The sequence below is a fragment of the Tyto alba genome, unplaced genomic scaffold (genome assembly GCF_018691265.1).
Source record: "Tyto alba isolate M040663 unplaced genomic scaffold, T.alba_DEE_v4.0 Super-Scaffold_3, whole genome shotgun sequence".
NCBI classification, from domain to species: Eukaryota; Metazoa; Chordata; class Aves; order Strigiformes; family Tytonidae; genus Tyto; species Tyto alba.
In genome coordinates, this window is record NW_024881304.1 from 1,745,478 (window position 1) to 1,772,065 (window position 26,588).

The 26,588-nt window shown below is 49.0% G+C and overlaps 1 protein-coding gene across 2 annotated transcripts in view; it reads left to right on the top strand.

The window, feature by feature from the left end:
• The window catches only part of CACNA2D2 (calcium voltage-gated channel auxiliary subunit alpha2delta 2), a 222,560-nt gene that overhangs the window by 62,200 nt on the left and 133,772 nt on the right, over nucleotides 1-26,588 (top strand). For both annotated transcript variants that reach the window (XM_042799591.1, XM_042799593.1), the window contains exon 3: nucleotides 23,723-23,839. In XM_042799591.1, coding sequence (XP_042655525.1) covers nucleotides 23,723-23,839 — 117 coding nt within the window. The remainder of the gene's footprint in view (nucleotides 1-23,722; nucleotides 23,840-26,588) is intronic.

Below are 26,588 nucleotides of genomic sequence, written 5' to 3' on the forward strand. Positions count from 1 at the left end.
TCAGGAATGTGATAGGACTGAACAAAACCCAGCTACCCTGAGTTGCAGCCTAACTGTAGAGCTGCAGCAGCCTGCCCTGTCAGCCTGCCTTCTCTGCTGCCTCAGACCTGTGGCTTTTCATTAGACGTTATATCTGTCCTAATAAGTAAAATGAGCCAGTGCCAATTCTCTGTCTCTGAAGACAAGTGGCATGGCACGGTTCATGTCCTCATGGCTGACCTGTCCTCCCCAAAACAAAGTAACGTCCTTTGGACTGTCTCCCTGCCAAAATATATAGGGGAGAGGTCTGGTGGGTCTGGGCCACGACTGTCTGTTCTGGTGTGGATGGTGGTGGGGCAGTGCTGGAGCTTGTGCTGCGGTCTGCCTTAGTTACTGGTGTAGAAAGAGCGAGCAAGTCTCTAGTAGTAGAGTCAGTAGGGCAGAGTGAGCATCTGCGTATCGGTGGGAGAAGATACCCTCGTGGCTGGGGTGCAGGATTGGGTGCTGTTCAGAGTTGTGCCCTGCTATCTGTGGCACCTGAAGCTGTGAGAATGACCAGTGTAATTTTTCTTCAGTAGCTGAGGTGCTGGCTTGCAAAAATCCTGAGAAATAAAGCATGGAGGAGTTCCAGCAAGGTCTCACCACCTTTGTCAAATAGCAGCCAACTTACCCTACTCGGTGCCCAGGCGCGAAATAAACTTGCTAAATGAGTATATTTACTGCAAATGAATTTGTACCAAATCTTGTATGTGCAGCAAAATCCTCTTAGATGAGCATCTGATAAAGGATTAAAACTATTAAATGATTAAAAAATCCCCTCTGCCAAATGGTGAAATATGCAGATTATCCAGTGCTTTGTTGTTTTGTTTTTCCCCTTGGCTTTGCTATTCCCACCCTCCTTGCCCTGTTTGAGGGCACTGAAGAGAGGGAGAAGGGGCTCTGATGCAGCCCCCTGAGGCCCAAGAGGTGCCAGGGAGGCTTGCAGTGCTGGGGGGAGCAGCGGTAAACTCCCATTACCCTGCAGGAGGAGGAGGAGGAGGGAAAGTGTCCCCCAAAACCTCTCCCAGCTGCATGCTGCATCCTGCTTTTCTGGGAAGCAGATGGATTTTTCCTTAGTATGGAAAGCTTTCCTCATGGGAAAGATATGGCACACAGGGAGGCTCCTGGGCATTTGGAAGCCCAAACTGGTGAATTCAAGGAACGAGACTAAACCCTATCTAAGGGCTATTCCAGAGAGGGTATCATCCCAGAGGAGTCAAGGTTACAGTTCCACCAGTTGTCCTCTCTTTATGCAAAATAGGGGAAAGATTGCTTTCCAGCAGCTCCTGAGGCAGACCTCTTCACCTGAGCTGCCAAGTCTCTGGTGATGAGCTCCTCCATTCACGACTGGGAGGGCCATCAATGGTCCATCAGCTTTAGGACATGTCACCTTCCATGGTAAGCTTGTCTGCAGGCATGTCCTGGAAGCCAGCAGCTTCCTATTATTTGCAACATCTGTGTTGCAGGTTCTGGCAAGTGACCTCAGTTATGCTGGATGGCAGCAGGCAGGGAAGTGTCAGGCCATCTCCCCTGCCAGAACACCAGCTGGCTGTGACACGTGTGTGTCACCGGTTGCCTTTGGGTGTGCATTGCCAAGCCCTCGGGGCTTGCTAGGAGTTACCTTAGCACAAAGTTTAAGGCAATAATTGGGATGACAGTCAAAGACCCAGTATCAGAGGAAAAATGCCAAATATTCTGTTCTGTGAGGGGTCCAGCCAAAGCTCCATCTGATGCTCATCGTGTTCACAAGGCTTGTGCGTGCTTTGTCCTCACCTTAAACTAGAAGGTGTGAGAAGATTGCCTTGTTATGGTTGTGTGCCTGGGGTAACTCCTGATAGCTCTTGGGGAGGAAGGTTTGATGGGAGAAGGGGTAGGGACAGGGTACAGGCTACTCCTAGGACCCTGAAGGTTGAAGTGCGAATGGAACATCAGCTGCTCTGCTGTGGGCTTGAGCAGAGCCAGGATTTCCCTCGGGTTGCCCACGGCTTGTTTCGTGCTGTGGAGTTGGACCCCACCAGCCAAAGGCTCCTGCCGAAAGTACCCATTTCTCTGTTGTGCTGGGTATGGGTACTGCTCTGCTGAGAATGTTTTGGGGTCAGGCTGGATGAGATAACCGCTTCATTAATGTAACCCTGATTAGGCAGTCAGGGACCGCATCGGAGTCCAAGTCATTAGAAGCAGTCAGCAGCCGAGCGTTCAAACGGAAGGATGGGAGAGGAGGAAGGAAGAGCCAGAGGGGCTGTTGCAGTGGTGGTGTCAGCTCGGTATTTATGAGGGGAATAAGCCTCTGGTGCTTTATGGCCCGTAAGATGCTGTTTTCTCTGGGTCTGTTTGATTAGATAGGATTATTTCAAGGGCTCGAATGGCACATCATTGATTTCTGCTCACTTTCATGGGGACGTTCAGCAGCCCTAATCTATATCCCCTGTTTTCAAAACTCTAAGAGGGGATAGCTGCTGCTGGGGGGTGGCCTGCCCCAGGAGGGGCTGTTCGGCAGTGTGCACCCCTTATTGAGCCTGACTCCAACTCCCCTGCTTTCCTATTCTGTGCCCTCCGTTTTGATTGCTTTTGGGCCATCACTCGCTCTCTCCCAAAATCAAGAGCTGGTAGGATGACTGTGTCTCCTTGATGTTTCAGGAAGAGCTGGACAAGGTCAGGAAAGGAAAGAGATGGGAGAGGAATCTAGCAGCTCTGAGGGGAGACCAAGATGACCAAAGGGCCAGCGTCTATAGCTCGTATGGCACTGTGGGAATGAGTCGTGGTCAGAGGCATGAGGAGGTAGGGACCAGATTTAGGTTTATTGGGCAGATGATGGGTTTTCCAGCTTCCTGTTCCCAAGCTCTTATTTAGCATTCATCACCCATGTGGAAACCTTGTAAAAATCCTATCCCAGGTACCAAACCCTCAGAAACCTGTGCTTGTGGGTGCCAGAGTGCTTCGGGTAAGGGCAACGTGGCGCTGGCAGCAATGTCAGGAGGGTAAGCCTGGCCAAAGTGAGTCAAAGTATTTAAGAGCTGCAACAGAGACCCACCTCCCTCATTTCCACATTGTAGCTGCTGGCAGAATCTTGGAATGAGATGGTAAATTGCTTTTGTAGCTATTGTCGATATAGATTGGAGTCTGAGGGGTTACAAAGCAGACTTTTCCAACAGGGTTATAGTCTTCTGGCCACGTGCAGAGAGGGGTCTTTGTGCCGTGGAGGCAGAGGGCAGGGCAGGACAAAAAGGAACATAAGGACAGGCTTTGCTTTATCCCGGCCCATTAGACATAGGAGAAACCAGTGCATCTTCAGCAGCACAGGAACTGATTGCTGTGAGGAGAATTACAGAATATTTTGTGTTGTTTAGCACATGAGGGTGAAGGCAAGGACAGCATGGAGATGTGAGGGCTTGAAGGGACTGGAGAGGGTTTGGACGGTGATCTTGTTGGAAGGATCCTGGCTTGCATTTCGGTTCCAGCTTGCCTCAAGGTAGTGACCAGTGTGTGGGTTACTTCTGCCCCTTCCTTGTGCGTGGGGGACAGTGACTTGTGAGCAGAGGAGCATCCTGACCCAGTGGCCACCGGCGTCAACAGAGGGGCTGTCTGCAGAAGAGGCTGGCATGAGCTGCCAGGGCCAGCAGCACCTCTGGGCGTCTCTAGTAAAGTTCAGTGACTCTGTTCCACTTGGCATCACAGAGCTGATGAACTTAACAAGCTCAGGGGGCTCTAAAATCACTGTCCTTGTTAGCTGGTCCCCTCTGGAAGTGGGGCCAAGGGAGAAAAGAGGAGCAGAGCGCCCATGGCATGGCAACCGGAGGGATGGGGGTGGCAGAGAGAGCTCCTGGGATGGGGCTGAACTGGGGATCTGTGGGCAGAGGAGCTGGTGTGTGCAGATAGTCATTATGATGCCGCAGTGTAATTTGAGGCCAGGGAGCAGAGCACAGAGGAGAGGGTGGCAGGACCACTCAGACCCTGTGGTTAACTGTTCTTCCCTTGGAAACTGCATTCCCTTTAACCTTCTGCTTTGTTTTTTTTTTTGAAACATTTGAAGCATTTTTACCCCAGTTCATCTGAAACAGAGATGCCTTTTTTTTTTTTTTTTTTTTCTTTAGCTCAGGGGAAGTGCTAGCACTCGGCTCCTGCTGGGAAAAAAAGTGCTGGAGCCCAGTGCCTGCCAGTCCCGACTCATGCTGTGCCCTGATTAGTGACTTGTGCCGGAGCACATCAGCACAGGAGGCAGGGCCCCTCGGGGAGTGATGGAGAGAGGGAGGGGACCATGGACATCGCAGCCCTTGCTCTGAGGAGACTTGCTGCCTGGTTTACCAGCACTGGCAGGGCCTCAGGGCTGCAGTGCTTGCTGCCAGCTCTGCCATGTGTGCGCCCGCCCGTGCCTTGGCGTGACCTGCCTTTCACAGCTAGCTCTGCCGCCCGAGTTTCTTTAGCCTCCCTTCCTATAATGGAGGCATGAGTACAGGTGAGGCAGGCTTCCTCTTCCCTCTGCCTGTCTGCCCATGTGGGCTGAGAAGCTGGTTTCTTCGCTCATCTGATGCTTGTGATGCTGCCCTGGCGTTTCTTCTGGTGGTGTTCAGAAGGTGGGACTCGTCTTAGGGAGAAAAGAGTGGACAGATTGGGAGTTAAGCTGATCCCTGCCAAACTCATTTCAAGAAGGCCCTCGAGGTGCCATTGGCAATGCTCAGCCTGTCCTAGCCCTTTGGCATTGGCTGAGGAATGTCCAGGGCTTGCCACTGCAGTAGTAAAACCTCATCTTAGGCTCTCAGTCAACCCCTCAAAGCACCAAGGCTGGATTTCTCTTCCCTGAGGTCCGGAGGCAGTAAAAAGCAACTGCCAGACTATTTCAGAGCTTGCAATGTAAGCCCAGAGCTCAGATGGACATCAGGAAGCCTGCATCCAGTTCCTGCAAAAAAGTTCCATCCCCAGGGAATGAAATAATAACCTGTAAAATCATTTTACTCCCATCCACTGGGACAATTTGCTACCATTAGCACTGAAAATGGTCCTATGGCAACTATAGGCCACCTCCCCTCCTCACTCCCACTTCAGTAATGAAAACACTCCCTTCTCCATATCTCTCCGTCCTGAAGAGTTTTAATCAAATAATCCTGACACATGCGCTCCTGAAAGGAGGGTGCTCTCTGTCAGCCAGAATCTGTGCCTGCTCCATTTTCTTCTGATTTAATTTTCCAGAGATTAAGATCCTGCTCATCTCCACTCTCAGAACTTGGCTGCCTTCGCATTGTTTGTTAGTTTGACTCCAGTGGGTTTTTCCTTTCTGCCAGCAGCTTTGTTTTGAAAATCCTGAAACCCCCAGGGTGTTGATTCTGGGGGACGCAGCCAGCTGTGACATGGATGGGGAGCTGTGCCTCCCGGCACCTGCCCCCATCTTGCCTGCACTTGCTCTCTGCTCCTGAACAAGTGGCTTTTTGTCTTCCTCCGGACACCTTGGCATTGCCAGTGTGTGTTGCTGCCGAAGAGCATTTCTCATGAGAATGTTTTCTCATAGCAGGGGGCTGTCTCCAGGCTGCCAGCTCCCGCTTGCTCTGCAGGTTGTCTGTCTTTGCTTCCATCTTGGGTTCAGCAGCTACACGTAGCCTTAATGACAGTCAAAGTTTTGCTCCCTTGTGCTAAAGCTGGGATCAATTGTATGGATTTGGGAAGGTGGTTGAATCACAGGTTGCAGAACGGTTGATGCTGGCAGGGTCCTCGGGAGGTCATCTGATCCAACACCCCTGCTCAAGCAGGTTCACCCAGGGTGGGTTGCTCAGAACCAGGACTCATGTCCAGATGGTTTTTGAATGTCTCCAAGAAAGAAGACCTCACAACCTCTCTGGGCAACATGTTCCAGTACTTGGTCACCCTCAGAATGGGAGGGGGGGAAAAAAAAAAAAAATCAAATGTTTCCTTTTTGTTTTGATGGACACTCTTTGTGTCCACTGCTTCTTGCCCTGCCACTGGGTACCACTGTGAAGAGCCTGGCTTCATCTTCTTTGCACCCTCCCTTCAGGTATTTATAGACACTGATCCCTCTTGGCCGTCTCTTCTCCGGGCTGAGCAGTCCCAGCTCTCTCAGCCTTTCCTTGTATGTGAGATGCTCCAGACCTTTAACCATCTTAGTGGCCCTTTTCTGGGCTCTCTCCAGTGGTTTCATATCTCCCTCGCACTGAGGATCCCAGAACTGGACCCAGCACTCCAGAGGTGGCCTCACCAGTGCTGAGTGGAGGGGAAGGCTCACCCTCCTCGACCTGCTGGCTCTTTCTAAGTCAGACCTGGGTACCACTGCCTTTCCTTGCTGCAAGGGCATGTTGCTGCCTCATGGTCAACTTGGTGTCCACCAAGGCCCCCAGCACCTTTTCTGCAAAGGGAGTGGGGGAGGATTAAGGGTCATATCTTTGAAAGCCTGTAGAACTGGGCTTTTACAAAGCGCAGGGATGTTGGTCTTCTGCCTGGACTTCCCTTGGTTTCCCCAAGGTATGTTTGATGCAGGGAAGGCTGCATGTTTCGGGGAGAACTCCTGTTTATGCCGGCAGAGGGGAAGCACCCCTAAAGCTGACCCCCACGCTGGTCTTTGAGGACTGTTGTTTGTGAGGAGACTAAAAGACCCAAATATTTCCAGTGCTCTTTGCAGGCTGTGCAGATGTCTGGGGTCAGTGGTGACAAATTATGTAGATTCCTCCCCCTTCCCTCTATCCTTTCTCATTTCCATTATCTGCCTTTTGTAGAGGCTGTAATTTATTGCATTTTGCAACCTTGTAATTTATGGCTTTTTTATAATTCTTTCTGAGCTTTCAGAAGTAACAGCTCCATGTACCCCAGTGCATTTCATTGTCACACTTGAGGCTTTCCCACCTCCCCCTGCACTTCCACTCTTTTCTTGTAACTTGCCTGTTTACTTGCTAAATTATTATTGTGCACTCAATAAAAAATGCATTTAAAAAGTGATAACTGAAATGACATTTAACATGGAAAGCACTTAAGCATAATTACACTATATGCATTACATCATTTTGTGACAGTTAATAAAAAAAAATCTGAACAGGATTTTTTAGTTGTTGGGGGCTGTAGAGAGTGAGTACTGGCATTTCATCACTTACAGAAACGTATTTTTTATTTTCACTGGAGGGCTTTGTCCTCAGATTTTTCTGTCTCCTCCTCCCTTGCTGGTACCACAGGTCTCCTGTATCTGGCTCAGCGGCATACGGTGAGGAAGTCAACCCTGTCATTCTGAGGGGTTCAAGCTGGCGTAACATGCTCAGAGTTTGATACCGTTTATTCGCAACGGAAGTTTTGAGAGGGTTCGTTTATTTGGATCAGTGACTTGAGCAGGCTGGCTGCAGAGCTGCACCGTCGCCTGCGTCGGCACAGGGCTGTGGGAAGGGGGAGTGGGAGGAGGTGACAGCTCCCTTGGTCCTAGCATTGCACATTTTCTTGGTCTGATTGTGGAGACTGGGGTAACGGTGAGTGTCAACATAGTTTTGGCTCCTGGTTGTGCCCTACAGTGATTTTTTTTATTATTATTATTATTATTTTTTCTTTTGAAGGAAGCTGCTGCTGGCTGTAGCTGAGCACTAAGCAGTTAATGTCCTTGCTTTATACTGTCCAATGACTTCTACAGAAACCGGGAAAGTGTGCCAACCCCTCGTGACCCTGTGGCTCATATCCTCACTGATACGACTACTTGATTATTAGATTACCTGCAAATTGCAGCTCCTTGACCATCTGCTATGCAAAACTCCTCAGCTCAACCCCAGCATCTGTCCAGCCCAGCCGTGCAGACGATGCTGAATTCCTGAGCAGATCAGCCCAGCTTCCCAGCCATGGTTTCTTCTGCCATGCCTTGTCCTGTCCTTTTCCTGCCTACCTGCTGCAGAAGTTCTGCATATGAAACGCTTCGGAGGCAATGCTCATTCCCTGCCATCCTTCCCTTCCCCAGAAAGCAAGATGAGCCTGGCCAGGCAGTCATATATAGGCTACAAACCAGCTCTGTAAATCAGGTCCCTGTCTCATGTGGGGAACTGGAGATGCAGCTTGGAAGTCCTGCGCAACCAGGATAGTCTCCCCAGTAGGAACTGTGGTCTCCTTCCTCTGGGAGTCATGAGCTGCTTGGAAAAGGAGTGAGTGGTAGTGGACCTCTTTCTGTACCATGTGTGAGGTGCAGAGACAAGAATAGGGACCTTGAGTGTAGCAAGGCACAGGAAGATATGAAAAAGCATTTGAAATCTAGCAAACAGATGATAGGAGCCACAGTACTTGACATTTCCAGGCCACGTGTGAGAGATTTTTGGAGCAAGTAGAGATAGAGAGCACGTGTTTTCTGCAATTTAGATTTAAAGTGATCTTTAGAAAGCAATGTCTGTGGCAGGTTGGGATACTGGTCTGTGAACTGGAAGGCTAGTGGACTTGTGGGGAGGTGAGAGGAGTAGGACAAAATGGAAGCATGCATTTATTTAAAAAACGGAGGGGTGGAAAAATAAACAACAGCGAGAACATTAGTGTCCATAAGCAAACTCACCAGTGTGTCTAGAAATAGTGTGTTGCTTTTCTGTGGTGGTGGTGTGACTTGCCCTTCAAGTTAATAAACTGTTAATCGCTTTATGGGTCATTTCATTCAAAATGTTCACCAGAGCATCCTGAGGTTGAGATAAAGGAGTCTTGTGAACTCGGGCATTTTTTTCCCCTTTTTCTTCAAATGCACACATAACTAGAAACCATGCAGAGGAGGTAATAACTAATATAGCTGGGAAAGGAATCTCCTGGAGAGATTACTCTATGCTTTTTCAAGGAGGAAAAGGCATTTCTGGCTGCTTGTATCTTTTTTTATTATGATTTCTCTGAGTTGAGCGTAAAAAATGGTGGAAAAATATCTATTGATAAAATCCTCATCCGCTTGACAATCAGTCTCATCTGGGAACTGCTTGGTGTTATCTTGGCTTAATTCATTAGCAAGAATGAAAAAGGTATTAAAAATGGACATCTCTATTGAGAACACTTAATTCTTTGCAACAAGAGTCAATTATGTCCTATTGAGTAAGCTCCATGCAAAACCACTTTGTGAAATTCCTCAGCCTGATAGAGGACGTGGAAAAATAAGGCGGAAGGAGGGCAGAACCCTACACCAGCAGGAGATGTGAGAAATACCTGTTTCACCTTGGATTTGCCCATCCCCTGAGGTCTGTGATCTGCAGTCTGGGTCTGTCCGAGGGAGGAGAGCAGTTCTGTGAATTCAGCAAGCGGCCGGGAGTGTGCTTTTAGCTCTCCTGATTGTTTCACGGCCAAGAGCCTGGGTTTTTTGTTTTGTTTTGTTTTCCCCCCAATTCCTCTTGCACTTACTTCACAACAGCTCTTCAGTTTCTAAGATAATGGGGCTGAGTGCTCCTGCAACACATTGCGGAGGCTGCTCCTACGCTCTGCATGCTCTGCTCTCAAAGGGGAGACAGCGCTGGGTTTTTGTTGTTTTTGTTTTGGAATGGGGTTGTATTGGGACCCCTCTGAGATCACAGCATGTTCACTGAGTGTGCAGGTGCTCGGGATGAGCCCATCACCACAGAGTCTGGGCGCCTAGCTCGCGTGTGGAGCTGTGCATGGGTTTGGTACTGAGAACTGCTGTCCACGTGTATAAGACCAGTTGTTTCAGTTCATGGGATGTTGTCAAGTCTCTCATTTCAGCAGGAATTAATTCCAGCAGCCCTGCCACCTGTGTTATCCAGGAGAGCAGGTACAGGTTCCTTCTGGCTGTGTAAGCTATGGCACTGGCTGTGCTGGAAATATGGCATCGATCACGCAGGGCAGAGGATTTTTCTGATGATGACAGTAGTTTTGGTAAGTTGGATGAGAAGATTTATAAATGGTAGGAAAGGGAACAGCACTGAAGGGAGAATCAAATCGTGGAGCATGTTTCCTGCTACAATTTTTGTAGCTAAAATTTGGTGAGGCTTCAAGATGTATATTGATCATCCAAACACACAGAGATATATGTGGTCTATATAATCATCGAAGTTTTATTTAAGACATAAAACCAAGTCAGCACTATTATTTATGAATATAATTGCAAACCCACTTTTCTGTTATGTGATCAGCTGAACTCCACTGCAAAGCAGCTGTGAGGGTTGTCCAGCCTGGAGGGCTGTGGCATGCTTCAGGTCTGCAGGAGGGAGCAGGGTGCTGCTACCATACTGCGGGGCTCCATCCGTGATCCCCTGGGCTTGGGAGAATAAGCTGCAGAGTAAAACCCTGATATTTGAAACATGAGGCAGAATCCTACAGCCCTGGGAAATTATAGCTTTCTATTTAGAACTCACTCTCCCTAGTTTTGTGAGGAAAGTTGTAAGGTGGCATTAAAAAGCACCTGCTGCATCACTCTCAAATGTCTCACCATTTGAGTTTACATGTCTCATCTGAAAGAATTCCCAATCAGGTTTCCTTTAAAGCCATTGAAGCTGCTTGGGTTTCAGCTTTTGCCACTGCTGTTTAGAGTAACACTAATTAACATTCTGGGCAAAGGAGCAGAGAGTGAGGAAGGGAAATGCTTGTGATTTGTAAATGCCACTTTGCTCTGCTGGCACTGTCCCTCCAGGGAGAAGATTTCTTTTTGTTCTTGTTGTCCTCCCCTCCCTCCCACTGTCTTGGAGTAAAGCTGCTGGTTGGGCATACATTTTGCCTTAGGCATGTGCACAACTTTTCACTGTGTCTACCTGTGTAATAGTCGGTGATTCTGGATGGATGTGAGGGCACGCACGTGCACACAAAGCACAAACGTGTTGCTTTGAGTGTACGTGAACCCGTGTGTGCTGGGTGCATGAGAGCTTTTACCAAAGGAGGAAGCATGTGGCAGGCTTGTCCGTGCTACAAGTTTCCCATTCCCTTGATGATAAGCTACAAGCAAATGGGGATGAAATCAGAAATTGGCAACATGCTGTCAGGAGGGATTAATTTCTGTCCCTGATTAACTTTATGCTGGAACAGCAGGAGACTAATACTTCACTGTACATGGTGCCTGATGCAACCCCTTACACCAAGTAGGTCTGAATCCATCCCCAGTCCTGCTATCCCCTTGTTATGTTCTTTCAGAGCCAAGTGGTGAGGCCATTGCTCTCAATGCGTAATGACAGGCCACATACATGTTTCCTACTGCTGATGGAAGGTACTAAAAAAAAATCTGCCAGTGCTTTGGGGGTCTGGCTTGAGCCGTACAAGAGCTTTGTTTTTGCTTGTAGTAGCTTTAATGCATCGATCAGTCCCTAGAGGTGGAATATTAATACTCTCCATTCTGGTGCTACCTTTTCTCTAAGGCTTCCACAACACTTTGCAAAAATTAACGATAAATTCTTTCAAAGTGGGAGGTCAGTGAGACCATGCAGACATGGGAAGGTGATTTGCCAACGATGATGCAGGCAGGTCGGTGCTGCGTGTGTGGGGAAAGGGGGAATACAAATTGAGTCCCCTCTCTCAGCTGTGAGTGCCAGACAATTGCTCCCCACCTGTGCCTAAATCTTAATTAAGATCACACGCTGTCCTAGGGAGAGTGCAGGTGTGGAGCTGAAAGAGGGTGTAGAGCTGACAGAGACGCATGCCGGCAGAGCTGTGTGGGGAGCTGCTCCTGTAGGAACAGATGGGTCTGGAGCTCGGCCGCGTGTTTGTGAGCGTCTGCCAGTGTGCTGGGCTGGGACAGCAGGGACTGGAGCCCTCAGATACGGCGAAAAAGCTGAAGAAGGAGAGGGCAAGGCAAGTGGGGATGCAAGTGTGTGCGCAGATTTGTGTGATGGTGTTTGGGTGTGAGTCTTTCTGGCTGTTCTGGGGGTGCTGGCTCCCTCTGGGCCAGCTCTGGCTTTCATGCTGTGGGTACTTCCCTGCACCCTGCTAATCCTGGGGTGTGGTGGGGACCGAGTTCTTCCCCATCTCCGGGGCAGCATCCCTGCGATTGTAGCAGTGTACGTGGGCAGTTTGTTGGCTGCTAGGAGCAATGCTGGGACTGCAGATCATCCCGCTGTCTCCTCTTTGGCCATATGGAGAGCAGAAACAGCCTGTATATACCTGCTTCTGCAAAGCCTGTATATCAGGCTCTGCCTGGGAAAGAAACAGGCTACCCTTCGTTCTCTGTCCCAAGCCTGTAACACATCTCCTAGTAAGTCACCTACAGTAGTCATATGGATCACCTATTTGTAGCAAAAGGTGAGTGTTTTCCTTTGCCCTGGTCCTTCTCTCATTTTGAGGACTACCGTTCTAAGACCTGCTCTTGTACCAGGGAGAGGATGGGAGAGTCTGTGAGTCACTGCCGCACCATTCAGGGAGAATTTACCATCGTTAACCCCCCAAAATGCAGATCAAGCAATCAGTGGCTGGTTTGGGAGGGACGTTGCTCGGCGAGGTGGGCAGGAGATGGTGCAGCAAGGAGCAGCTTCTGCCCACAGCCCAGCGAGTGAGCGCCTGCGTATTGCAAACCTTGAGGTGTCTGTGACGGGTGGATCCACGGGGCCCTTTCCCTCTGCTCCCCACCGAGGAGGAGCCCATGTCTGGTCCTTCCCACGATGATGCTGGGCAGTCCTGTGCCTCGCTTGTTTGTCACAGCCACAGCTAAATGAGCAGCTGATTGAGAGAAGGCTGGTGCAAGGGGGGAGGGCAATTTACTGCTCTGCTAAGAGGTCCCCACTGTATTTTCTCTTTAATTTGAAGGGCTCCTCAGCAGGCTGTCAGGGCTGGGATGTGACGGCTGCACCTGCATGGCACTGGGAGGCTGTGCGCTAGCAAATCCTGCGCAGAAATAGCCTGGAGTGGGGGGCTGCAGCAGCAGGCTGGGTTTAGCAAGCACATCTGACTGACGACTGCAGTTTTTCTTGGCAGAATCACATATTTTGGAGGTTGTGAAGATGAGGAAGGTGGAGGAACAGGAAAGGGTGGGACACAGGACAGACGGGTGCCGTGGAAGCCTCCCATTGCTGCAGTGTTGCCATTGCACATCGCTGCTGATCTTTACCTCCTGCTCTGTTCCACGGCAGGCTGCAGCTGCTCGCTGCCCTGCTCTCGTCAGCAATCAAATCAGGAGCTGGGATCTCAGAATTCCTCAAATCTGCTCTTGCAATTCCTGTCTGAGCACTCTTGTTCTGTCTCTGCCCTTCCATCAAAAACTGTGTGCCTTGTTATGCTTAAGACTTGGGCTCCATTTTTGCTCTGTATTTTCTCTCCAGCTCAGTCCTGATCTGTATTTTTGTTACCTCCCAAAGTTTTGGTTTGGGCATCTGATCAAAAGTGCATAGCTTTAACCAATGCCTGGGTATTTTGGGGACTGTTTTGAATAACAGCCTGGTGAAGACTCTACCAACAGCACTTCCTAATTTTCACCTTAATTGTAGTTTGAACCCCAGACACTTGGATACGAGAAGCATTAACTTGTGGGGAAAGAATAATTGAACTTGAGGTTTTTTTATCCTAGAAGAGTAGAAACTAAAGTAGGACAAATCTTCAGATATATAATGGGGCACGGTGCTATGAGGCAGAAGTGCCTGTTCTTCATTAATTCTGGTTCTTTCCTCCAAGAAAAATGGTTTTAAATTGCAGCAAGGGGTTTTCAGTTTAGGCATCATAAAAAGTTTTCAAGTAGGATTGTGAAGTACTGGAGCATTTTGTCTTGCGAAGCACAGGAGTCTCCGCCACTGGATGTCTTTAAGAACAGGTCAGAGGCACATGTTAGGAATGAGAGAACTGACAGTTATGTTAGAAATTACACATCCATGATACTGCCTTCGATTGGGGATGTCAAAGCAGACTGGGACTGCGTGACCAGATGAGATCCTATTCTCTGTGGTGCTGCAGAGGTTTCTGAATCTTTTAGTGGTCTCTCCCTTCGGATGCTGGATCTCTGGAGGTTGCCTTCAGAAGAGGCATCCCGTGAGATCTCTGTGGGTATGTATCTGTCCTGCTCCTGTGCCCCTCCAAGACTGTGCTGAAAACAAAGCTGGGCTGCGTTTCCCAGCTGGAGGGTTTGGTGCTGCTGCTCAAGTTTTGCTGGTGAGGCTTTGGAGGTGAGACTAAGTAGAAAACTTCAGCTGATAGGACTTTACAGGGGGTCACCTCTGTATTAAAATCTCCACGTATGTGGTGTATTTTTGTAAAAGTCTCTGTTTCTGGACCCCACTGGCTTAGGGAGCAGGAAGCACTAGCAGGAGAAAGGATGAGTCTGGAAACGCATGGAAGAAAGCTGTCTACAAATCTATTTTCCATATCTTCTCAGGACCATGCAAAGCTTTATGACCCTATGCCACAACAGAGAGGACTTTATGTTAAACATAAGTAACGACTTTCTAACAAGCTGGCTAGGAAAACACTGGAGAACATCAGCCAGGGAAGCCTGGGCTCTCCACTACCGGTGGGTAAAAGCAGGGCTTTTGAACAGCACAGATTAGGTGGGTCCTGCATTAGCCAGAGGGGTGGGATGGACAGGTGGGTCCCTTCCAGCTTTGCTTCCAATGAGCCTGTCCATTTACAGAAATGCTTGCAGTGCTTGAGGAGAAAAGCTTGTAAACGTGAATCCCTGAAGACCAGAGAAAGCCCCAAAACCTACATCATAAGGTAAATCAAGAGAATTGCAAAGTTGCTATTTCTAAAAGTTCAATTTCTTTAAAATAGATCATTACTTTGCAGAAAACTGTAGGGGTAACTGTTGACAGTGCTGACTTATGCTGGCCTAGATTTCAATCGTACTAGCTCTAATAAGAGATTTAATTTAATTCCATGCCACTGGAGTTATCCCAAATTTGCATCACTACAGCTGAGACCTGAATTTGGCCAGTGGTAGCCATCAATAAGAATAAACGCAGCACTAGGTAATTATTACTCTTTTTCTTGTGTAGTTAGAAGGAAAGCCTGCAACATATGTCTGGGAGCTTTAGTGTTAGAGGCTGCACAGCCTTTTTCCACAGCCCTTCCTACAAGAAGCAGCAGCTTTTCTGGCACAGAAGATAAAGCTGTTTTGGGAAGGAGGCCTGGGTTATTTATTTCAAGTCAAGTCTCTGAGGATTTGAGTCTTACATCGCTCGGTGCAGAGCGAGCAGTGCGTGCTCGGGGTATGCTTGCAGGGACTGGGCAGCAGCCTTTGCCCAGCTGCAGCAGCCCTGCCCCGGGCACAGCCGCTTTTGGGGTGTTTTGGTGGAAGAGGCTGGGTGAAATGCTTTCCATCTTCTCTCATAGTGGTGGTGGTCCCTTCCTCATTCTCCTCACTTCTGGGGAAACCGAGTCAGGTGAGGTCCCATTTTGGGTTTGTGTTAGCTTTTGTAATTTCAGTGTCCTAAACATTTAGCCTTGGAAAAGAAGGCAGCACAATGGAGGAAAATAAAGTTTTAAACAGTCCGGCAAGTGAGGGAAAGGTAGACCTGCAGCCACACAGCGCCCAGGGGTAATCTGAAAAGCAGAGAAGTTTCTTGCTTTATCTTTCCCTAACCATCTTCATCCTCTCCCGTTCATCTCACCCACATGCCCTCTGAAGCCATCCGTCCCAGCACAGCCTCTCGCTCCCTCCCTGGGCTCCTGCTCCGTTCCCTTCCTCTGAGCCCTCCTCCACTGACCCCATCTCCCTGACCCCTGTGCTTGTCCTGGTGGGTCCACGGTGGGCCTCAGCAGGGCGTGTGCCTGTCTGCCCCAGAGAGCACTTTAACCTCTTTCGGTTAAACTGATGATCCATTCCAAAACTGATTTTAATCCTTGCTTATAGGTAAACCAGTGGGAAATTGAGTTCTGCTGAACCAATATAAATCAAGCATGTATTTCTGGCAGGATTTGCACTGCTGTATCAATGCAGCTTTTGATCTGATGTATTCCTTGCTTCAGTACAACGTAATTTCATTCTCTTGGGGACAATGGGGTAAACCCAGTACGATCCAAAGTGCAGAGCCACTGATTCTGATAGAAGTAGTATAAAGCTGAAATAAAGTAGAATAGTACATCTTTATCTGTGACAGCATCCCTCCTAGGATGCACCTAGGGTATTCTAGGTGCAATACCTCCTAGGGTGCAATTTTAATGATGCTGATCTGTAGTACAGCTGTTCTTTATAGACATGACTTAATCAAACTGGTTAAACTCTTCTGCATATATCCTGAAGGGAAGTAGTTGAGGTACTTCTTAACAGTATTGTATTTTTCTTACTAAATCTTTTGTTGTTAAGAGATCAGCCAGAGTCAAGGATCAGGTTGGGATTTTTGTTTTGTTTCTGCTTTACTGTACAAGTGTATCATTTTAGAGAACATGTGATCTCCAAATGCATTTGTCAGAGATGCTGTAGCTGTTCTCTCCCTCTCCTGCATCAGCATAGCAGGCTCTGGTGGGCTTGTGCCCCGACCTGGCAGCAAGACCCATGCCATCTAGGTGGCTGTGAGTGTGCAGAGAGGTGCCTGGGCAGAGCTCCCACCCTGGTTGAGACCTTACATTTTCAACTATGTGTTGATTTATTTTTATATAGCGCTTTATCTGAAAGGAGAAGACTGAGTTTGAAGTTGCGTGGTACTGAATTACCTTGCAAAAGATTCAGTGTCTGCAGACACCCGGGCAGGTCTGTTGCTCTGAGAGCTCCCTGTACAAGGGTTTGGGCTGCTGAAGACTAAAAGCAGCTTTCCAGGCCAGGAGAGGTTTTCTATAATCCAGGCTAACTGTGCATAGCCCTTCATCCCTGTCTAGTTGCTAAATTATGCGCAGCAGTCTCAGGTCTGCTCCGGGGCTGGCAGGCCTGAAGTCTCAGCAGTAGAGGCTCGTGAGCTGGGTTGAGCGAGGAGAAGTCCAGCCGGTGCTGCAGAGGATGCGAGGCGTGGGTGCCGGTGCCAGACGGGGCAGGAGTGGGAGCGCTGGAGCACCCCTGCCACCACGTACCTGGTGGAGTGGGCTGCCTTCCCTCGCATCCCCCCAAGTCCTCTTGTACCGCTGCGTCTTAGCAGCCCCTTTAGTAAAAGAAAGAGACCTTAGTTCTATGGTTTGTTTGCTTCAATCACAGCTGGCCATCCCTGAGGAGCAGCGAAACTGCACGTTTCCCTGTCCTGCTTCTGCAGGAGAGCTGTGAAGAGCTGCTTGGAGGGCGCTTGCTTTTTATTAGGTAGGTGGAAGGAAGGAGCACAGCAGGGAAGCGGCACAGTGCGAGCAGAGAGGGGGTGAGTAAATGTCACGCTGTTTGCCTCCTGTACGTGCTCGAGTGCGTCCGCGGGAGCAGCGGCTCTCGCTGAGGACGAGGTTGTGCAAGGGGCAGGCCAGGCCCGGCGGGTCCCTGGGCCCCGGGGCCACGATCACAGAGCCGCATCCTCAGGGCTGGCGGCATCCACGGTACCGGCTCTGGGAGCTGGGGTAGCATCCCCAAAGCCCTCGCTGGACGGCAGCACCACTGCCCGCCTGTGGCTGCTTCCCTTTGCCTTCCTCCCTTCCTGGCTCCTCAACTGGACAAACCGGGATCTAGCCCCTTCCTGGCTGATGGCTGCTTCAGCAGGAGGCCGTCCCCATCCCCCTCGTCCCTGCAGTGGTGTGTGATCTGCTCTGCACAACGTGGTACAGGCAGCCCCGATTGTCCTGGCGGGCTGTCAGCGAGGCCAGTATCGCTCTTATCACTGCCTGCTCGATTATCCCTGACGCTGCGCCGAGGCTGACATCCTCCTAATGTAATACAGACACCACAATGATTACCATCATTGCGAGAACTATAAGCACCAGACGATGAAATTTAACAACAGTAGGTGCAGCCGGGATGAGAGGCGAGATGGGAATTGTGCTGTCTCTGCTCTCTGCCTGTGGCCCTGAGCAGCCTCCATCTTCCAGCAGGATCTCTGGGGTTTTGCGCTCCTTTTCCTCCCTGTTACCCAGCCACGGTGCTCCTTGCTTGGCCTTGACCATCCCACGGTGCTCTGGCTGGTCATTTATGTTACTGGGCAATTCTCTAGGCTCCCTCTTTGTTGGAGGGGTCTGCCCTGTGGACCCAAGGCACGAGCAAGCCTGCTCGAGGGTTCCCTCGTTCCTCTTCAGTGATACCCTGACCTGTGGGGAAATGGCAGGACCCCACGAAGGTGTGATGAGACTCAAAACGGGCCAGACTGCTGCTTGTCTGGTGGAAACCAACAGATCCTGAATCTCCAGGAGAAGCACTAGACTAGCATCTGAGCAATCAGTGCCTCTAAGGGCAGGTGTCCTGCTGCAGTGTTTGTACCAAGTCATTCCCTTTGCAGAGACTGTATCTGGGTCACTGTATGAAGCTGATCAGCATGGGACTGGCTGCAGAAGCTTGAAGTATTCCCCTGAACAGAGACCTTTCTTGTCTGATAATAATGCAAATTAGGAAAAACCTTTTATTTTTCTGGTTGTATGGCTTTTGTAGGGCATGATGTGGCACATTCCCATCTCTGGGGTGCGTGGTGTGCTTGGTGGTCAGGCCTATAGAAGTGGGGTTCAGTCTTTGGCCTCCCTCACCTGGAGCACCCCTACTCGGAGGTGTGACGCTCTGCAAGCAGGAAGGCAGCCTGCTCGGTTGCTGCACGTAGTCCTTTGCTCTTCTGCAAACATGCCAGGTTTGCACTGTGATTAAATGCTGGTGTTTGGACTTCAGCTGTCCAAACCAGGTGTATTGGATTCATACGAGGGGGGGAGAGGATGATAATTTCTGGAGGATGATTGTTTCCCAGAGCAGACACCTTTGCAGTAGGAGCTGGAGTGCCGCAGCCTCTCCTGGCAAGTCTGCTGGGCTTGGCCCTGAGCAAGCCCCAGCTGTGGGTACAGCCTGTATCCTGGCCCAGTGGGTCGAGAGCTGCTGGGCTTACGAGCTGCCATGTTAGTATTCAGCTTTTCGTTTGTCATTATCGTTTTTAAGTAGGATGGAGGGGGAGTCTTGGCATGGAGCTGATGCTGTGCAGAGTGCTGCCCCTCCAATAGCTCAATTTTGGGGAAAGGCTGCTTCTTGGTGGATGTAAAATGGAGCTGGGGGGGAAGAGGGAAGAAGAAGGGGTCTGTTTGGGATTGCATGTGTGCCTCACCATCCCAGTCCTCCCATCAGTGTCCTCCCTCTCATCCTGGGCAAGAAGTCTGGAGGCTGACCCTGCTGCTGCTTAGGGGTGGCCAGCACCCAGAAGAAACAGCAAGGCTGGGTCTGATGAGACAATTTTTACTGTCTAGTGGTGCCCAAAGGCACACATGCAAATGATGCTATACAGGGAACTCCCCCAGAGTTTGTTATTTTCCTTCATGTTTTATCATCAGATACTTTGGCCCATGGGAAGGTGCTGGGTCCTCTTGTGGCAGCTCACTGAGTAGTGATTTCTGCAGAAATACTCCCACGAGTGCACTCTCCCCTTCCTTCTCAGGCTGCCCAGTTTGATGGTGCTGGGAGCTCTCATGGGGAATAGGGGCCTGGCAAATGCTTTCTCTGAACCCTGAGAGCTCCCTGGATATACAGGCACAGAGGGAATTAATAGCAGAGATGAGCATCATTTGTTGTGCATTAGGAACAAGGCAAACAAGTGAATTTAGAGAATAGATGTTCTGAGGCAATATCAGATCTGCCTCTTCAGTTACACAGTTGCTGCTGTGCATGTGTATTGGCAACTGGCTGTGTTACCAGCTCTGCTTTTTAGTAAGGCTACCAATCACTTCTGTGCTCCTTTAGATCATCTTCTCAGCTGTTTATAATTGTATTATGCTTAGAAGTATTTGGGATTAAATATTTCATGTTGCACGTTGTCTTGAGCTGTTTGATTTCCCCCCTGACACTCCTGCTACCATCATTATTTTTATAATAAGGACTTCAGCCCTTCCAAGAAATTTTATTGAGATTTGCAGTTTATAATTTGATCTTGATCTTCATCTCCTGAATACAACAGCTTTCTCTTCTGTGCTACCTGAGGGCTAATACATCATGTGGGAGATTTGGGTGCTCTGTGCAGCCCCTCTCCTGTTCAGTAACTTCAAGTTTGCCAACTGCGTTGAACAGGACTAAAGCAGGGGCATTACTTGTTGTTTCAGCATGGCTGGAGCATTGCAGGATTGGGCTTCACTCTCGCGTTCTTGCATTGCCACCTGCTTGCCCTGCCTGTCGGGGGGTACCTGCAGACTGTGAGGGCATGGGGTGTGCTCACCAAGGGATTTGCAAAGTAAAACTCAGTCTAGAGCATGCAACCTGCACCCCCCTTCTCCCTGAGGGTGCCGGTACGGCTGGATGGGAGAGTTACCTACCTGGAATCAGAAGCAGCGGTTTCTTGACTCCGAGGTCAGTGCTGTTACAGATGTCAAACCCAGGTCCCAGAGCACTGGATCACAGGAGAATTTCCATGAAAATAGCTTTCTAATCTGCACAAAACTAAGGGCTTTTGCCATTGCTGAGGAATGTTTGGGATGTCTTTGGCCAGAAAATTCGCCCTCCAATTCAGCTTAAGGAAAAACACAATATGGGAAATGTCACCTTAGATAAGTAAAAACTGGCCAAGTTCTGAACAGCACAAAACAAAATGCTACAATGGAGAGCGCAAAGCTATCTTAATTGCCTGGGGCACTACCATTCATTCCCCTGCCTGTCTGGTGTGTTCTTGTGCTCATATGGTCACTGTTAATTCATGCTGGATTGTTCTAATTAACGCCGATGAACTGTTCAGCCAAGAAGACTGCGGAGCTCTGCAGCTGCAGGGAGGGCTGGAGGAACATCTCCTGGTTTATTTTTCTGTGTTTTCCTCCCTTGTGGACAGACACCGTTTCTGTCTGTAACCAATAGGAGCCAACTTTCTGTTTCATAATAAGAAAATACTAGTGTCAGGACGCCCTCCTTACCCAAAGCTTTCTCCTTGAAGAATGCTCTTCTTTGCTTTCCTAATTGCCGCTACTCAGCTGGAAGTAGCATGCACCTTCCAAACGCATTATTTTGTTGTGCTGTTACTCACCAAAAGAAAAAAAAAAAAGAATATGAGAAAATATAGCTTTGTGTTGAGCTTTCCTTGCTTTAACCCTTTGTGCTGATGTGGGGTGTTTTTCTCTAGTGCGGGATGTTTTGCTATTGGCAATACACGCTTTTTGGTTTAAAGCTTGGAGTGTGTTGGAGCTCTGATGTGAAGAACACCTAGAAATTGTTTCTGCTGAAGTCTGAGGATGCCTCTAAAATGTGTTCTCTCACTAAAGCTACCTCTGGAGTTACTGTGCTCACATAACGATCACCTATAATAAGATAGGAGTCACCAAATTGATGTGAAGTTTGGGGACCAAAACAATTTGGGTGAAGCCCTTGGAATCGGGTTGGCTGAAAACTTAAAGCATGAGTTACCCTTCCTTGAGGACTGGCGGGTCTGGAGCCTGTGAGAGCAGAACTGTGGGGAGGATGCTGGAGCCATGCTCCACATGTTTCTTACGGACTGGGGAGTCAGACAAGGATAGCAGATGTTTGGCTTGCTACGTGTCTGCTCTTGGCTCATGGACTGTGCTCTTGCAGGTCAGTAATCAGGAAAACTCACAGAAATGCTGTTTTCTTCATAAACTTCAGAAATGAGCAGGTCTGAGCTTTTTGTGTGCCACCCCACTGATAGAGGCAGGGTGGGTTACCATCCTGTCAGCCAAGGCAGGTTACCTGAATCTTTTGGGGTTTTTTGGGGGGGAAAAAACAGTTGCCTGGAGTAATTGTGTGTGTTGACACCAGGCTGCCGGGAGAGGTGTGCTGTTGGGAATTTCATAACGGCATGGAAGAAGGAAGTTGCTCGGGCAGAGCAGGGACCCCAGCGAGAGCTGCAGAAAGCGAAGCTGAAGGCTGAAGATTAACCCCGGAGGTCTGGAGGGGACATGCAAAGCCAAAAGATCAGCCTTTTGCTTAGTCTCTGAATGTACTCCTGTGGCTTCAACCTCAGAAACCTCTTTGTTTAGCCACGAAAGGAAATGGGGGTCTGTGATGGTGGATCTCTGCTCAGGCTCTTTAATTCATTGCCAGCTGCCTTTCAGTGAGCAGAGAAGCTTCCTGCTTCAGCTCATCACTGCCCAGAGAAGGAAAAGGGCAGAGTAAGTTTCCCAGCATATCAGGAGGGTCTCATCTTGTTCTTGAGCTGTGTGATATGCTGCTGGCCGGATCCTGGGCACCTGCCTGACTTGTACATTTATTTTTGCTGGCTCTACCGAGAGAAACAGTTGTGGTGGTATCAGTCTGGTGGGGGTCTCTGGCCAAGCCTCTCCTTAGTCCTGCCTTTGTGCTGCCAGCACGGGGCAAAACGGGGGGAGTTTCTGAGGATCGTGTGTCTTGTGGAAGCTGGTTATTTGCTGGTTGTGCTTGGATGTTGCTTCAAGACCCAGGGCAGAGGCAGACAGATGTTTCATGAGAAATGGTTTCTGCACCACCTGGTCTCTTCCTTTGTTGTAATGGTCAAGTCTGAAACAAACTGGCAGTTACAGGCAGAGCATTTCACCTCTAATGAAGCACCAGCAAGGAGGGGGTTTTGTCCCATGGGAAGCAATGATTCAGCTCCCAAGGATCATGCAAGCTCGGGTAGGTGCCAGACATGCTTAGCATGGCAATCACAGTTAAGCATGGACTCAGCTACCTCCTTGGGGAGGTCCAGCTCTCCTTGGAGGGTTTTCTGCTGCTGGATGTCTTCATGTCTGGAATTGCAGGTATTTGCAAGTAGCCCAAGGATTCAGAGAGAATCAGCATCCTGCTTGCTGTCTGATTTTCTTGATGTATCTTATTTAAGAAAAGGCATAAGGATTTTTTTTTTCCCCCTAATTTCAGATGATTGTAGAAAGCTCTTTTCTTTTACCCTGTATTGGTTGCACTTGGGTTTGCAGACAGGCCAAGTTAACAAGTCAGAAAATGATCTGAGGAGGTGACTGAAGGGTTGGTGATTGCAAAGTCTTGTGATGGGACCAAGCCCTTCTTACTGGGGCAGTGCTGATGCCAACAGCACTTCCCTTGGTGCTGGCATTGCCCTCTGCAGTTGCGTGATGTGGTGTGGAAGGGCAGGCCCACGTGTCACAGCTGCACACTTTGGGTGCAAACATTCAAATCCAGGGAGTTGCACCTGGCCTTCAGGATAAATCTCAGTATAGATCTGTGCCTCTCCCTACCATCCCCACCACGGCCAGGCCGAATTCTGGACTGGTTGCAGAAATCACAATTTCCTGAGGGTGCCATATTAGTGTGGCTTGCTTAGAGACGAGGTTTTATCCTACTTCATGTGATGCCCTTGCTCCCGTTCCTGGGAGCTGGGGCTGCTCTGCCTGCCCCCGTGCTGCCATGCTCTGCAGCTCATGATGAACCCTGCAGGAAGGGCACAGTGGGCTGGGGGCAGGTGGAGATTTGGGCTTGCACTTGCAAAATTCAGCAAGTGGCCTTGGGGAGGTGGGGATATGAGCAGTCAGTGGCCTCTAGGGGAGCGTTGGGGCGAGGGAGAGCCCAGGAGGAAGGGTGGTGGCTCTGCTTGGGCTGCAGGTTTGGCTCAACAGGGACAGGGGAGATGGGCAGCTCAGCTTTTGAGCGAGAGTGGGGATGCTCACAGCCTGCAAGCACAAAGGCAGGCAGCTATAAAGTCAGTGGCGTGGGCAGCAGGTCAAATGCGTTTATTTTTTTTCTGGTTGCAAAGCCTTTCTTCCCTTGTTCCCCTCATTTCCAAAGCCTATATTGTTACCTAATCCACGTTGCTAAAATTCTTCTGTGTTAGAGGATCAGCTTTTCTGTGGGAAGACTGCTGTACTTCTCTCTAATATTGACTGTCTTTCTTTCTCTTGTTTCCCTTCTTAGATCTACAATGAGAATAGAAACCTGTTTGAAGTCAAGGAGAACGTGCCCAGGAAATTGGTGGAGAAGGTCGCGGGGGACATTGAGAGCCTCTTGGCCAAGAAAGTCCGTGCTTTAAAGGTAAGGTGATGGGCCTGTGTGCCGATCCTTTGATGGATATGTTCAGTTTAAAGAAGAGGGTTGATGCTGGTGCAGCATTGTGATCTCAGCTTCAAAGTAATTCCTGTGGTTGTGTGGCCTTTTCTGGGAACTGCAGCCTGCAGTTGCACAGATTCATCTGGAGTATGTCTGGGGTATGAGGTGAGGACATACTGTGTGAGGATCCTACTATAGGTATCTTCTTGCTTTTTATCTGCTCCCACCACCATGTGAACGCCTGGAAGCGCTGCCACAATAATACAATTGACAGCAAAAGCCTGGCAGCACATTTGACCCAGTCTTTTAACTGGGGGTGTGGTGAGCAGGACCAAAGGTTGCTGCAGCATCCCACCATAGCTCATGGAACTGTTTCAGACAAGTGGGGTTTTTCCTGTTTAGGAAAGGATGCACTGAAATATTTGTGCCTGTGCCTGGTACTTGAATCCTGTGATTGCCTGTGCATGTGAGTTGCCCTCATGGGTGCCTGCATACATTTCTAATCTATCGTCCTATTTTGTAACACTTCTTTTAAAATTAATTCATTTTATCTGTAGTGGAGCAAGGTGACCTGTTCACGATGCCAGCTTGGTAAAACCCGGCAGTGGCTGTAACAAGGCAGCAGCGAGGCCATGCTCTGCTATAGCATTCTCTGTTACCAGGGAAGAGACAAGTAATTGCCTTCCTGGAGAGATGGAGATACCATCTCTGCTGCAGAGGGGTATGCGAGCCATGTAAGAGCTTCACTCCCAGGATCTGTAGTGTCCTCTCAAATACCCAGCTGGAGTGAGCAGCATGAAGTTGTGCAATGGACATTCGGCAGTATGGCCAACTGGATATGACTTGCAGCTTGATGAACTGGAAGGGGTTCTGCAGGGCAACAGACAAAGGAAGGGCTTGGAGCAGGTAGCATAGCTGTTGTGTCCGTATAGGGACTGTAACCAACAAGATTTGGTCACCCTGCAACCTCATAGGCAGGAATGGGAGCATAGGGAAAAGTGCCATGGTGAGAGAAGGGGTGTTGCATTAACCAAGGTGTAACTAAGCCCTTCCTGTCTGGAGGTGACCGATCTCTATGGCTAGGTAAGAAGTAGCAGCTCAAAGAAAGTACTCAAAAGGAATCACAATACACCCATGAAGGCCAGGGGAGTCTCAAGACCTGATAGGATCTGAGTCAAGGGTGGTCAAAGGCTGGCCTGAGTGTCACGATGGTATGTGGTTGTTCAGTGACTGACAAAGATAGTAGCTGTAGGGATTTGCGTGAAGATGATTGTTGTGTTCAGTTCTTGACTTTGGGAGGTAAAGATTAGTCCTACTTGGGACTCATACCAAGTGTTTTAGCTTGAATGGAAGAAGCTGGAGTGGGACTAAATAGGTGGGCATTGCCAGCACTGTATTTGGCTTTGTGGAAGTGAAGACCAATTCTTTTCTTAATGTGAGCTTGCATCCCTGTGTTCATATATTTTGTGTGCATGCTTGAGCATATATTATCTCTTAAACATTCCACAGATGTGCACCACCTATAGATGCTGGAGGAAGACATGGCTGATAGAAGTTAGTTACAAACTTGATACACACCTGAACAATGAATGGCTCCAGTGGTACATGGACAGGGTAATAACACTGAGTTACACAGCAAGACTGTGCTGGGTGGTTTCCACTGTGCCATTTGAATTTCAGCTGATCGGTTGCTGTGTTTTTTCTTACCCTTTCCTCTGACTCACAATGATTATAGAGAGTTTGTGCATCTTCGGGTGCCAAGTCAAGGGTAGGACTGTGTCTATGGTACAAATAACCTTGTTCATCTTCCAATTTGACTTCCTTCTGGTTGGGTTTTTGGGCAGGACTGGTTGGTGTGCTGTTAAGGGCTTGACTGATGCTGGACCTGGCACGGAGGATTCTGTCAGTGCTGGTTAGATAACAGGCACTTGGTGCTGTTTGATTTTAGTGGAAAAAATAATCTGTTGACCTGAATGAATCCTTTCAAGAGGACTCCTTCAGAGCGCAGTCACCAGATGGAGCAGTCTCTTACATCCAGTTTGCATGTAAATTCTTGATGTCTTGGATTGGTGGTACTGACAACAAAATCTGGAAGTTTATGGGAGGAGGAGAAATTGGATCTTCTGAATTTCTTCCATGTTGTGCTAAGCTCCTTCAAAGCAGAGTGGCTCCCACAGCTTCCTCCACTCTCCAGCCTGTGTTTTCTTCTGTCTCAACTCTCCCCTTAGTTGAATCATCTCTCCTGGAATCATTTCCTCCCCTTCTATCATGACTCATGAGAGTGATGATGACTTCTTGAAACATATTTTTCAGCATCTGAGTCAGGTAGGACTCCATGTATCAATGATGGCAGGTGAGGAGGGAGAAATGGATCCTCTCCTTGATGTATGAATTGCCACGTCACTCGTGTGCTCACTCTACTGAAAAGACTCATCCCTGTCTCCTTTGCTGAAGAAGAGAGAAGGGATATTGCCTGTGCTTCGGTGTGGCTTTGTGGGAAGATGCTATCTAGCCTTTGGGCACGCACGGGCGCGCACCGTTCAAGAGGGCCATTCTGATTAGGTGGTGATTCAGTCCAGCCATCAAAACCCCTGTTTTCCTCTGTTTCTAAGTGAAAATATGAATGTATCTTTATTAAAGTTAAACTGTGTGCAGAGCATTTATTAATAATACATCATTTCTTGCCTTGTGTGCTTAATTTCTAAAAGGCAGATACCAAGCACAGGAAACCAAA